Raw genomic sequence first — 13,448 nt, forward strand, 5'->3', positions numbered from 1 at the left:
GAAAGGACTATGCTTTTATTTTGTGCTCTTACTTCCGGCTTCATCTGGCTCATTTCACGCATCTTTCGGGTCATTTACTCCCGAGAGCATGAGGAGGGGGAGTGGCCCCTAGGCACCCACCCACTTTTTAATGGATTTTGCAAACGTGTAATGCCCAGAGGCTTGACTCCATGATCTCACTCACGTATGAGGTGAAATCATAATGCGCCTCACCATCACTTTCAGTTCTCCTTTGGACCCACAGTTCAGCAGGCTGTGGTGGTCTTCTGCAGCCCCTCCTCTTATTCCACATTTTAAACTGGGAAAACACCGAGAAGTGCTTCTGAACACATCTGTCTGCCTCAGGAAACAGGCTCTGGGTCCTAATAACCATCACACTGAGACTTCTAGCAGAAGAGTCTGCAGAGACTCCAACATCATGAATATGAAATCCTGCCCTAGAGTCAGAGATCAGAGATTAGATTTGCCCTGAAGTGGTGTGTTTTTAAACTCACACGTCTCAGCTTGTCAGATTTCCTTGGAATGAACTAATTCTAACCAGGCTCTTCAGACAACCACTGTATTTTATTTTTTATTTATTTTTGCTTACAGTTTGAGAGCTGGAAGCGTAAATATCCAAACTGTGGAGAATATATAGAAACTCAATGAGTGAATATGCCGATTAATGTGTTATGTTTCGGCCCATGGGTCTGTTGGCTGCTAGGACCATGGAAAACACTGAGGAAAACTGGATCCTCTCTCTTCAGCTCCAGACTGTGACGCCTGCGTCAAGTGACCTGGAGTTAGCACCATTCACACCGGAAGTACGGACTTGTGACTTCAAGGTAAATGTCAAGAGTTGAATTTGTCAGCTATTGGGCTGCAGAGTAAATGCCAATTAACTCCATTAACAGTTGATTCAGATTCTTCTTCTTTTTTTTTTTATTATTATTTTTTATAATTAAAAAAGTTTAGGTTTCCAGAGTCTGTAGTTGTAGTTAGTTTGTTAGTCTTACAAAAAATATTACTTTCATAATGGTAATAAACAAGAAAAGCAAGCTGATCTAAGCATTTTTGACCCTGATATGTGCAAATGTTTAGTTTAGTTTAGACTACTATATGTACTATACATCACATCTCGTCTCACTGTTGAGATCAAATGTTTTAGCAGACAAGAGACTTCAGGACAAACTGTGTATTTATTTTGGTCAAACCTCTGTGGTAATGCTTGTCATTCATTTGAGAAAACTAAATGCAGACATGTTGCTCCCTGTGATGAATTACCTTTCTCAGTCAAGTCCTTGAATTTTGTTGCAACAGTGTGTAGAAAGGTACAGTCACTAAAAGCAATAATGCGTGAACAAGGGGGGGCTTTTATTTTGAAAGTCGCCACCAGAAGTTCTTGTTTTCTGCATCCAGCTCCACACGCCTCTCACAGCCTACGTGCAGGCAGACATGAGCAGTGCCTGGTGAAGAAAGAGGAAGCTTCTTGGTCCATTCAAAACAAGATCAGACTCCTGCTGGAGCCGGTGGAGACGACGATGCTCCTGAAAAGCTTGTGCCTGGCCTTTCTCATCCCGGTGCTGGTGGGGGCTCAGTATGAGAAGTACAGCTTTAAAAGTTTCCCCCAGAAGGACATCATGCCGCTGGAGTCCGCGTACGGCTACGCGCTGGAGCAGTACGGGGAGCAGAACTGGGGAGAGAGCATCAAGTTCCTGGAGCTGAGCCTGCGGCTCCACCGGCTGCTGCGGGACAGCGAGGCTTTCTGCAGCCGCAACTGCAGCTCCGTGAGCCGGGACAACGACACCCTGTTCGCCGACACCAGCCTGCGCGTCGTGCGCCACATCCTTCTGAGAGCTGCGTGCCTTAAAAAGTGCAAAGCGGGGTTTCCAGTGTTTAATCTCGCATACCCCCGGAGGGATTTACTGGAAGACTTCGACAAAAGGACCCCGTATCGGTACATACAGTACGCGTACTACCAGGTGAGAGCAGGGGCTGGATGTGTGCAGTGTTGTGGGATGTAAAACAAATGTAGGCCCGACCCCGGAGTCTGATGCTGCACCGCACACGCAAACAAAACAGTTCAATGCGACACTTCGGCTGTTAAACTCACTAAAGTCCGCAAAAGTTCAACTACCAAGTTATTATAGGACATGGAAGTGCGACGTGCCCGTTGTAAACCACATTTCCTATGAGGAAAACAACCCAGGAACACACTGTTATTGTGGATTCAGCGTCACTGTAACTGCGCGTAATCGCTCAGCCAAAGTGTCTGCGCTCGTTTCCTTGCGGCGGATCGACTCCGTTTGACCCGGAGAGGAGAAACTCCTCGTCCCTGACTTGCGGAGTGCGGATCCTCAGCTGCTGTGTTGCGCCCTCCTGCCGACCAGGCAGCAGTTGAGCATGTGCCACGTCTCTCCCAGTGTCCCCCCCTCCGGAACAATCCCCTTCTGCTGCTCTGTCAGACACTGGTGGGGGCTGTAGGTGTGCTCATGAGGCAAACACACTCAACCCGCTTGTTTTAAACTTGTGCGTAAAATATATATATATATATATGTGTGTTTTAAAGTAGTAGCCTCATCTCCAGGTTATTCCAGCTACACTAGATTAAAACTACTGATGTAACAAAGGGAGCAGCTAAACTTCAGAAACCCTGTAACTCAGGCTGTTGTGATCCTTTAGATCTGAAATGTGTGTATTCAAAACGCTTTGTCTGAAACCTTTAGATTAGAGCAATTTAGGTTTAATCTGTCTGCTAAATTAAAAGGTGAATCAAAGCTTTCCACACAGGGCTCACGTTACTTACTGGATGAGTATTAAGACATTAGACAATGAAGATGTGCGATTATCAGCATCAAAAGGATTTTGAAGATAGAGGTGACTGTGTTTTACTGTGTTTCTTTACTTCTTATTTATTTCCCATATTTGAATGTGGCAAATGTCTCCGTGTCACCAAGAACCCCGACATCTGTGATCTACATCTGGAAGTAACTGCTGGAGGGAAGAGGTCAGAGGTCATGTTGTCCGGAGAGCCGTGGTGATGACAGGAGCTGCTGTTTTCAAAAGCCGCTGAGTTTCGTATTTCCAGAAAAACACTGTCCAGTTAAACTGTGAAACCCACTGAAACTGCCTGTTCTCACACAGCTCAACAACGTGGAGAAGGCTGTGGCAGCGGCTCACACCTACCTGAAGAAGAACCCGACCGACCCCTATCTGACCAAGAACATGAACTACTACAAGACGCTGTTCGACGTGGAGGAATACCTCGTGGACCACGAGGAGCAGCCGTATGAAGTTCGTAGCCTTATGACCGTCGTCCTTCTGCAGACTTGCTATTCAAATCCAACCTGTTTCCAATAACGTCTCTTTGTGATCCAGAGTGTGTTCGTGAAGAGTGTGACGCTCTACAACAGCGGAGACTTCAGCGCCAGTGCCCGGCACATGGAGCAGGCCATCACGCAGTACTTGGAAATATACAGCCTCTGCACAGCGGGCTGCGAGGGCTCGTACGAGATCCTAGAGTTCAAGGACTTCTACCCCACACTGGCAGGTGAGCAGGGAGCAGTTTAAGCGAAGCTGCAGTTCGTCCTGTTCTAGATAAGAAAATAACATATTTTTGCCTGCTCTCTCCCCCCCCCCGCTTCCCTCAGATCTCTACACCGATGTGCTGAAATGTAAGGTGAAGTGCGAGGAGCACCTGACCCCCAGCGTTGGAGGCTTCTTTGTGGAGAAGTTTGTCGCCACCATGTATCACTACCTCCAGTTTTCCTATTATAAATGTAAGGACTGTGGCAGTGACTCTGGATTCAGGCCTTCAAAGAGCATGTTGCGTGATGCGTTTGTGTGACTTGGGTGGTTTTGTCGTTCCTTTGCAGTGAATGATGCGAAGAACGCTGCCCCGTGTGCAGCCAGTTACATGCTGTTCGACCCCAAAGACCAGGTGATGCAGCAGAACGTCGCCTACTATCGTTTCTACCGGGAGCAGTGGGGCCTCGAGGAGAGCGACTTTCAGCCTCGGCCTGTGAGTGAAGACTTGATTACGTTTCGTCCTTTTGTACTTTCAGGCCTTTGGTGCTTGAACCAGGCTCATTTGACAAAGTTTCAATTGTTTCGAGGCAGAAGAAAGTGTCAGCAAAGTTCACACCGGCTTCTTAACCAAAGCAGAAAAATGAAGCCATAAAGTGTTCTTGGCGTGAACATTAACACAATCTCAGGGTGGTAGTTAGAAACTCCTGTGCTCCTGCAAAGACTGTTCTCCCATCTTTTTTACTTGCTGTAGAGTTGGCAGTGAACCAGCTTTGTCTGGACCCGAGCTGGCCCATAAACCTCTTTGCTTTGAAGCTGCCCCAGTTTCAAATTTAAGTTGGCATCAATGCAAATACTTTAAACCTTCCACACGCTGGGGCAAATAGGCCGTAAACAAAAAGAAAACTGGCCAAATTGTTGTTTTTGTGCTGCTCAGTGCAGTGTCATAAACCTGCTGCAAGTTGTTCAGCTGATGGCAGGTTTGTCTTTCAGGAAGCCCTGAGGTATTTTAACGAGACAACCAAACAGAAGGAGATGCTGGAGTTTGCACTGAACTACCTACAAACAGACGACGAGGTATGTTTTTACTGTCCTAAATGCAAATATATATATATATATATATATATATATATGTGTATATATACTTTTTTTTTTCTTAAAGAAGACATGTAGTTTAGAGAGCAGATATATTTGCTGTAGCAAAAAAAATTTAATTTAATTATTTTTTTATTTTAAAGGGATCTTATGTCACTTAAGATAAAGCAACTGTAGCACAAGTAGATAATAAATAATGTAATAAATCTAGCTAAAGTCTGCTAATATTAGCAACCTTAAGCTCCCGTTCATACCAGACCAAATCGAGCTGTAGCAGTAAAACTGTTGAGTGCACTGGAACTGAGCAATGATGTTTTATCACTTATTAAGTCGACTTTTTATTTGCAAGAGGAAGAATGTGCTCAAAGTGACATAGTCTTGCTTTAAAAGATTATATTGTGCTTATTGCTATAATCTACTGGTTAGAAAAATTCTACACAGATTAAATAACCAGTTCAGCCACATTACAAAGGTGTGTTCGTTTTTAACTAACTTCGAGGGGTATCTAGCTGTGGTGACTTTATCTGACGAGGTTTTTTTTTTTTAGATATCCATCGCTGACATTTCTTTTTAACTGGCAAACAAAATTCCTCCAGCCTTCACTGTGCCTGGGTGGCAGCAGAGGTTTCAGAGACTGATATCTGCAAACCTCAGCATAAAACCCAAACTGTCTACATGATAAGACAACAGCCCTATGAAAAGTATGTGCTCTGACACTTTAACTTGACTCATCATCAGCTGAATTGGCTGATCAAGCTGGAGTCTGTTCACATATTTTACATTTAAAAGTTTATCCAAATATAATAAAGGTACTTGGGGGGGAGCAGACTACCAGATTTCACAAGAAAAAAGTCTCTGAGGATGAAAGGGAGAGAAAGAGCCCACTCTACGGAAGAGAAAGCAGGAGGAGGAGGTGGGGGGTGTTTTCCGCCAGCAGTGTGTGGTATGTGGCTGGGAGGTGTTGGCCACTGAGGCTGTGCCACATCTATTTGACTCAGGTCAGCCCCTCCCAGCTCAGCACACTGCCCGGACCCGAGACGGGGGAGGAGGACTGTGAGAGAGTTTGGGCTGAATAACAGGGTGCAGATTTATAGGCATAAGCAGGAAACGGTATCCGTTTTGCCAGACAGTGAAAGTAAGATAATAAAATACATGCTTACCTGAGAGTGTTTTTGTTAACTTTTAGGGTCTGGTAAGTCCAGAAGAAATGGCCGCCTCGCACTCAGAGAACCCTGACGCTGAGTTTGAGGGGATGGGAGACTACGAGGAGTCATTCCTGGCTGAGTGGTGGCAGGAACCCAAAACTAAGTGGGACACCGGAGAGGTCACAGACTGACATCTGACCTCTTCCTCGTCCAGCTCTGTCCCACCTGTCATGACAGCACACCAAAGACTGTTGGCCTCTCTTCAGACAGACTGACAATCCCATCAGTGTTTTAGCAGCAAAACCACAACTCACACACAACTGTTTCGCTCAGCTGAAGAAAAAAAAAGAACAAATTTATCCATCATGTTGATCAAGATCAGAGATTGACATATTCTGTCTTGGCTGTCATCAGCCTTTTAAAACTGTTATTGGCCTGTACACTAATACTCGCCAGTGATGTTTCTACAGTTTTTATTTAGTTTTATTTAATGAAAGCTGAATGCCTCTGCGCCGTGGTATAAGGAATCTCACATGTAGCTTTTCTTATGATGAACGATTTGTCAATGACAAGTTGGGTTGTTGTTATTATAATAATTTGGTCTTAATTAAAATAATATTTTAATATACTTAATTTTGTTTTGGTAAGTCAATGTCAATAAGATCAGTAAGATGCAAAAACGCAATTTGATCACAGTGGTTTTGAAATTACTAGATAATTAATTGTGTGATAACAGTGAAAACAGTTATTCATTTATATAATTAATCATGAAAAAATGCTTTAAAGTTGCAGGTTCGAGCTTCTCCAATGTGAGGATTTGCTGTTTTTTTTCAGTTTTAAAATTGAATACCCTCAGGTTTTTGACTGATGGTCGGACAAAACAAGCAATTCAAAGACCTGAGGTTTGGCTGTGGGAAACTGTGACTTTTGCCAGCAATCTGACAAATAGGAAAAAATATCAGATAAATTGACTAAATAAATAAATAAAAAACAGCAGTTGCAGCCTAAGATTGTGGTGGCTCTAGTAATTAATTCAAGAAAATAAGGAGGTGATGTGTGTCTTAAACAATTCTGCCCTGAATTAACTGTAAGTTATGCTATTGCCACATAGCTAATGATAGCATTAACATGTGTTTACCTACCAGTCTTGCAAAGAGCTTCCTTAACCCTAACCCTGTGAGCAGCGCCACTTCCTCTGGGCGGGCTCCAGACCCAGGCTAGCTGGTTAGCATGCTAACTTCAGCAGAATGAAAGAAGTGAGAAATAGAAGCTAAAGAATAGTTAACATTGGCTTTCCACTGCTGGAGACAGCTGTTGGTGAGGAAAGGAACAGCTGTTAATGCTAACGTTAGCTATGCAGCAATAACAAAATGTAGAAGTAGCATCTTTAACGTAAAGATGATTATTATGTTTAAAATTGTTTTTCAGAAGCAGAAAACCAAAGTATAAAAACTGTCATGTCCTTAACCATCTATTAAAACCATAAAAAGAATTACCAACACAGAGAGACAGGGAGATGTGAGCATAGGAGGTGTGGTTTAATGTTTTAGTATTTTATTTTCCCTTCATTTCAATCCATCTACAAGCTTTAGTTCATTTTTTTTCCTTTTTGTCTCAATTCAAAAAGATGGTGTCTAAAAATATGGGGTAAGATGCATCTCAACCCCTCCCCAAACTGGTCAGATTGTATTTGATACCAACTCTGTACATATTGTAATAACAATAGTGCATCTGCCATAGTGCAAAGCTCAAACAAACCAAACTGACCTCACACACGCATAAAGCATCAGTCAAGCTGCCTCCTGGAGCCCATTCTAGATCTCTTTAATCTCATTTACAGTGGGGATCATTACAAAGTCTCTGGGCTGTGGCGTTCACCCAGGGCTCAGGGGCTATCAACAAATGTACAAAAGATTCATGACATTTTAGTGACAGCTGGAATGATAGGAGAGATGGCGAGACAGCTAGCTTAGCTGCAACGCCACATTTAAAGATGCATGGACGGCGCTGACTACAGGAGAAGTTTCCAGATGCAGGTCGTGTGGAGAGACTGATAGCTATATGTTTGCTGAAACAGGTAAAACTCACTCAGTTTTGACGTAGCTTTAAATAAATCTTCATACAGTGCATTTAACATTCAGTATATCTTGCACATATTTACAAATAGGTGTGCATACAGTTGGCTAGTGCTCATTTTCTGTAGATACTCGACATAAAAACTGTTGAATTCTTAATTAATGTGCTGCCTTTAATGGTGCCATGGCAGCAGCGCACAACAGTTTGTAGAAACAAATGATCTTCTAGAGGTAAAAACCTGCCTATCTACCTGTGATAGGAGGAGTGTTAAGGTGTACATGGACACAACTGCCCCTAACACTAATGTAAACACGCGTACTTTCTTCCCTTCTTTAAAAATCGCTCGCATCCGTACATTCACTCGTACAGCAGACATACACATTAAACCTCCTAAGCGTACAAACTTTGGGCCTAAAAGTGGTGAGCACGCACACAGACGGATATCGTGGAATGTATGTTGGTCGGCCTGTGGTAGGAAACACTAAGTTACGGTCTCTGCTGCTTCAAAGTTCAGTGTTCGAAAATGATCCCAAAACCATGACACCTAGCTTCCCTTTTTGTACCTGAAAACTTGTGGGGAGGGCGAGGGCGGGGGCGGGGGCTGGGGCAGGTAGGATGCCTCAAGTTGAGCACAAATAACAATGAACAAAAACCTCTTCGTCTTATCTGATCATTAGTCCTTCCTCAGTCTCTCTTTGGAAAACATGCTAACATCAGTCCACTGTGGGATTTCGTTTCAGTTGTGTCCATGTTGCCAAACTTTGCAGATTAAGACAGATCATTGTCTGCTGTGAGATGCACCTTGTCAAGGCCTGGCCTTGGAGGAACTGAGCCTCAGGTCCTTCTCTTGTAAGAAAAAAAAAGAAACTATTCATCTCCTGTTACATGATTTCAGTCTGTGAGACGGCCAGTCTGTGCTCTAGTCCGGCATCGAGCTGGGACTCAGGTGGTGGCCAGGTAGTGTGCAGGCAGGCAGGCATTGGAAAGACAAGTCTCATATTAAATTGGTCCACCGTTGATATGTTCTTCATCAGACTGTCCCGAGATGTGAGGAGAGTAGGTACACAGACACCGAAGCACATTCTTAGAGCCACTGGACTGGAGGAAGACCCCGGTGTCTCCCACAGGGAGAGCCACCTGCTCGCTTTAGGTTTTGGCCCGGACACGATCTTCAGTGGCCGGCTGGCAGCAGCCACACGAGTATGATTTGGCTGGTGAGAGGTGAGAGGAGCTCCACAGGCCCGCAGGAGGGCAGAGCCCGGCAGGAGGACGGACGGCGGGAGCAGACGGGGAGTGTGGAGGACACAATAATCGGAAGAGGTTTGGAGAGATTTTTGGGACAGGAGTGGAAGACTTTTTTTTTTTTTTTGTTCCCCTCTTCTCTGACGTGGAAATGACACAGTGCGAGGAGGAAGACAGGAGTAGACAGGACATACAGACAGAAACACAGACAGATGTCTTATCCGCCACCAGATCTGAAAGAAGTGAAAAACAGTGAGGTCGTTAACAGGAGGAGAAACAGATACAGGCAGTTAGATAGATGACAGAGGATGAAGATGCTTGAGAAATGGAAGAAGCCATTCTGCTTTACACTGATAAAGGAAATTTTATGGCACTGGAGATAAGAATGGGGATTTTTTAAAAGCAAGAACTGATACAGAGTGAAGCATTCAAGTGTTTAAAGAGGAGCAGTGGTGCTCTATTAACAAAGGGATGATCAGATAGTGGATGAAGGAGGAGATAGTGGAGGAGGAGGGGTGGGGATGGGATGTTTTTCTCCGCAGACAGGACATCACATGGTCGTTATACCTTCCTCTTCGAATGTTCCTGCATCCCATGAGCACACATCAAGAGAAAAGACAAAATGTCAATACAAGTCAGTGACAATAGGACAAATAGTTTCAGAAGTGCGTCATAAAGCTGCTCATTTTGTATTAGAACTTGCATTAAATGTATCAGACAAATACACACTGCGAGAAAAAGAGACTTCACCTTACAGTTATTATTAATTAAAGCATAAACAGGATTTAATATGAAACGTGGATATAAAATATGAATCAATGTTTGAATCATTTTCTTTCATGTTTGACTGGTTCTTGTATCGTAACACTGTCAGATTTTAGAGCTAAAATATGAATCAAACAATGACTCAGTCTTTCAATCCATTATTCATCGACCAGTCCTTTCCAACGTCTCTCTTGCCAGATTATAGTGATGGAATCACATGCAGCAGGTCCACAGTGGTCACGGCACTGACCCTCTCAGTCCCAGAGAGTCTGACAGGGCCGCACACCAGACACTGTGACACCATCTGACTAAGAAGAGAAAACTTCCTGCTCACAGCTCATGCACACATGCACAGACACTTAACCTCTGACCCTAAAAGGACCGACTGCATGTTATGAGTCTTCAAAATTTAGCTTTTCAGTTAACCTGGCTCTCCATCAGTCACAACTATCTAATGAATCCACGTGAGAGTGAGGTGGGAGCAGTCCTTTTAGGTCAGCATATAAGGAGTGAACAATAGCCAGCATACACAGGAGCAGCAGTGCAGAAGGTGCACTGCAGCGAGGGCGTTTGGGGGATGCTGCCTACAGGACGAAAAACAGCAGGCTAAAATAGCACCATAGGTAAAACATTGAAAAGGTTGCTGAAGTTAATCCACTGTAGTCATTAAGCTTTTTGTTACTACACATGAACTGATGGCTGTAGATGAGCTCTGTAATCAGGGGGAACTTCCAGATGTGGCACCAGTGGAGTTAAGTCACATCACTTCTGGAGGTCATGAGAGAAATGCTGCAATGGATCCTGGCAGAAAAAACATCTCAGTCCTGCCCTACTGACACTAAGGACTGCTGGGCTAGTAAGGGGAGGGAGGGGAAGGAAAAGTGCAGGATGGAGCTGAGAGTTGATGACAGATTTAATCAAAATATATAGAACAACCAGTGTCAGTGTTTCATATGGAGTTTAACGGCAAAAGCAGTTCAAGCATTAGCACGTCTCAGACTTGACTCCCCATTTCCCCTCCCTGGGTCGGGCGTTGACTTGCAAACGGGCATCTACTTTAGAGGTGTGAGAGTGGGAGGGGCGGGGGGTTCCTTTAGGTAGAAGCAGACAGGTACACAAAGGCATGCCAGAACTCTTACTTAAATCCCCATCCTGTTCCCCCTAGGACTATAGCTGCCAGGAGAATAGCACCTGCGATGGACCCTATTATGATATTGGTGCCACTGGGACCTGCGCAGAGGAAGGAGGGGGGAGGAGGAAGGGTGCGGAGGAGGGGGAGGAAGGGCAGAAACAAAACAACACCACTAAAAAACACACGTCAGAGGACAGCATCAACACGGTACATCAACAACATCAACTAGAGAAAGAAAGAGAGAGAGCGAGAGAGAGAGAGAGAGGCAGATGGTAGGATACCTGCAGAGAGAGAGAGAGAGATGAGGGGGGGACGAGGAGGAAATCAGCACGTGGGGTGGAGGTGGGAGAACGGGCGGGTGAGCGAGGGAGGTCAGGGGGACAACAGTTACAAAAGAAAATGAAGGAGAGAGTATTTTATTACTTTGTTCTCATTCCCCCTCTCCTGCTCTCTCAGCTGGACGCCCTCCTGCTCAGGGGGGCTTTGGCTTTTTTGGCCCTATGAGAGCAGCTGCTCAATATCTCTGTGTCATTGGCAGACTGCAAGAAAGCAAGGAAGACACTTGAGGACGGCAGCGCCTGCAAGACATACATCACCACCATACACACATACACCAACATACTCTGCATGCACATATGCTCTAATGGAAAAAGGTGTCTCCACACACACCCACACGCTCCCAACACCGACACCAAGACGCAGCGGGAGGAGAAACACCGTGTGGCCTGGATATTGATGTTAACGTCCTCACAGTAATCAGGTGAACTGGTCTTTGTGTTTGAGGGAAAGATATGGTGCTCTGCTTCAGTACATAAAGAAGCTACAGTGATGATGGGGAGAGACTATGAGGGGGGTATGAGAGGCGGACAGAAAAGAGAGACAGGGGCAAGTTTCAGTTCCGCTAAGGACCTTTCTTCTCGGGGCCCGTTGGGACCGTAGGCTCAGGGATGGGATCGAAGACGCTGCAGTCCTTCCCTGTGTAGTCCCTGTCACAGATGCACTTCACCTCGTTACTGCAGGTCTGTGAGACAGAGAGAGGGAGATAAAAATCAAGTGCAATCGCTGCTAATAGACAAAGACGAGCACAGAGATAATTCACACCTGCCATGTAGCCAGTTAGCAGGGATTTGGTGATTTGCATCTATGTTACAACTGGGAAAAATGTGACCAAAAAGCCAAAGTTTTTTAAAGCCTCTAGGTGACATATAACCATGGTTTCAACAGTCTTTCAGTGTCAACATCCAAACACACAGTTTGGACCTGTTCCACAGTGAAATACAGTCATTTAAATGCTTGAGTGAAGAGGAATAATGCTTTAAAAGAAAAACAATGACTTTATTTAAATTTGAAGCAGGTCCTAAATACATGTTAGATTATAGGGATTGTAAGCCCAGGATGTAAACCCCTGGATGTCTTTTGACCATCATTGCAAACTGGGAAGATGCAGGTTCATGAATTTTATTTTATTTTTTTACCCCGTGGTCAGAACAGATGCGTCCAAAGTTGGATCCTGAACAGGTGCTGAGGTTGAACGCCGCCACAGGGAGGCAGCGTCGCTCCAAACACATCATATTGGGGCCACAAGGAGTGCCGTCCTCCACATAGCCCAGATCAGAGCCATCCTCCAGCAGAGCATGGCCGCCTCTGAGTGAAACATCCAAACACGTCAGACGGGTCAGAGAAGAGGGGAAGAGCTAACACGTTTAAGGACGCAATATTCACATTTTTATATCGCTGGTTGTATCAAGATTAGACGGATGTGACACACTTACCTGCAGTCCAGGTACTTGTTCTGATGGTAGAGGGTGAAGCTGGTCACCTCGCCCTGCAGGTCTCCGAACTTTGGCTTCATCGTCACATTGGCACAGAACAAGAAGCCACATAGCACATCCCTGAAACAGACAGGGGAGAGTAACAGGGGACGAAGCACGTCATAGTGCGTTCACAATGTTCCACTTCGTTTTGTTTTCAAAAGTTGAAAAAGCTTCAACTTTTAAGCCAAGGTCACATGATCTGGGACATTTTTTTGGTCATCTAGTTGTAACAAAGGATTTCAGAATAGAACAAACAAAGGCTGATTTTAATTACATAGAAAAAATTGGAGAGACCAGTGTTAGAGAACAACCAAACTCACAAATACATTGGTTTTGGTCTTTTCATTGGATTTCAATGAAAAGAAAAGTTTCTCCTTTCAGGACACTTCAGACTCAAACTGCTTAAACTGCAGCTGAGCCTTTTTCACTCTCTCCTCACACTGGCCACCACACCACACTCTCGTCCCCAAAACCAGTCCACCCAGGATCATAAACACAGATACATATGATTACCTCTCATATAAACACTGAAACACACACACATACACATAGCTCAGACTCTTACTGTACACATCATATTCTTATTATTTTGACGTAACTGTTGTTTTTTCTGTTGTCATCTACATGTCTGTGCATTATGTCCTATGCACACTTCATGTCACACCAGTTTTTTTT

The 13,448-nt window shown here is 44.5% G+C and overlaps 2 protein-coding genes across 11 annotated transcripts in view; one reads left to right on the top strand and one right to left on the bottom strand.

Moving 5' to 3' along the window:
- The first annotated feature begins 1,419 nt into the window (after window positions 1-1,419).
- LOC139612351 (endoplasmic reticulum protein SC65-like) lies at window positions 1,420-6,372 on the top strand. Of its 2 annotated transcripts, none has more exons than XM_071467842.1 (7): window positions 1,420-1,961; window positions 3,124-3,273; window positions 3,358-3,529; window positions 3,630-3,758; window positions 3,855-4,000; window positions 4,498-4,581; window positions 5,786-6,372. In XM_071467842.1, the coding sequence occupies exons 1-7, from the start codon at window positions 1,521-1,523 to the stop codon at window positions 5,933-5,935; spliced, it is 1,272 nt and encodes a 423-aa protein (XP_071323943.1). In that variant the 5' UTR covers window positions 1,420-1,520; the 3' UTR covers window positions 5,936-6,372. The 2 variants fall into 2 exon arrangements, with proteins under 2 accessions (XP_071323943.1, XP_071323951.1); XM_071467850.1 differs by lacking the exon at window positions 5,786-6,372 and adding an exon at window positions 5,147-5,295 and having other exon boundaries at window positions 1,421-1,961.
- Window positions 6,373-7,276: 904 nt separating this feature from the next.
- The window catches only part of LOC139612315 (disintegrin and metalloproteinase domain-containing protein 11-like), a 22,283-nt gene continuing 16,111 nt past the window's right edge, over window positions 7,277-13,448 (bottom strand). Inside the window, exons 21-26 of one of the 9 annotated variants that reach the window (XM_071467809.1) lie at window positions 12,732-12,851; window positions 12,435-12,603; window positions 11,869-11,980; window positions 10,967-11,057; window positions 9,630-9,647; window positions 7,277-9,295 (exon numbers count right to left, since the gene is read on the bottom strand). In XM_071467809.1, coding sequence (XP_071323910.1) covers window positions 9,280-9,295; window positions 9,630-9,647; window positions 10,967-11,057; window positions 11,869-11,980; window positions 12,435-12,603; window positions 12,732-12,851 — 526 coding nt within the window. In that variant the 3' untranslated portion in view covers window positions 7,277-9,279. Of the gene's footprint in view, window positions 9,648-10,966; window positions 11,058-11,382; window positions 11,499-11,868; window positions 11,981-12,434; window positions 12,604-12,731; window positions 12,852-13,448 lie in introns of all 9 variants that reach the window. The other 8 variants (XR_011686514.1, XR_011686513.1, XM_071467792.1 and 5 more) reach the window with 8 other exon arrangements.

Source organism: Trachinotus anak, unplaced genomic scaffold (genome assembly GCF_046630095.1).
Source record: "Trachinotus anak isolate AG129_WGS33_773 ecotype Australia unplaced genomic scaffold, CSIRO_AGI_Tana_v1 ptg000003l, whole genome shotgun sequence".
NCBI lineage: Eukaryota > Metazoa > Chordata > Actinopteri > Carangiformes > Carangidae > Trachinotus > Trachinotus anak.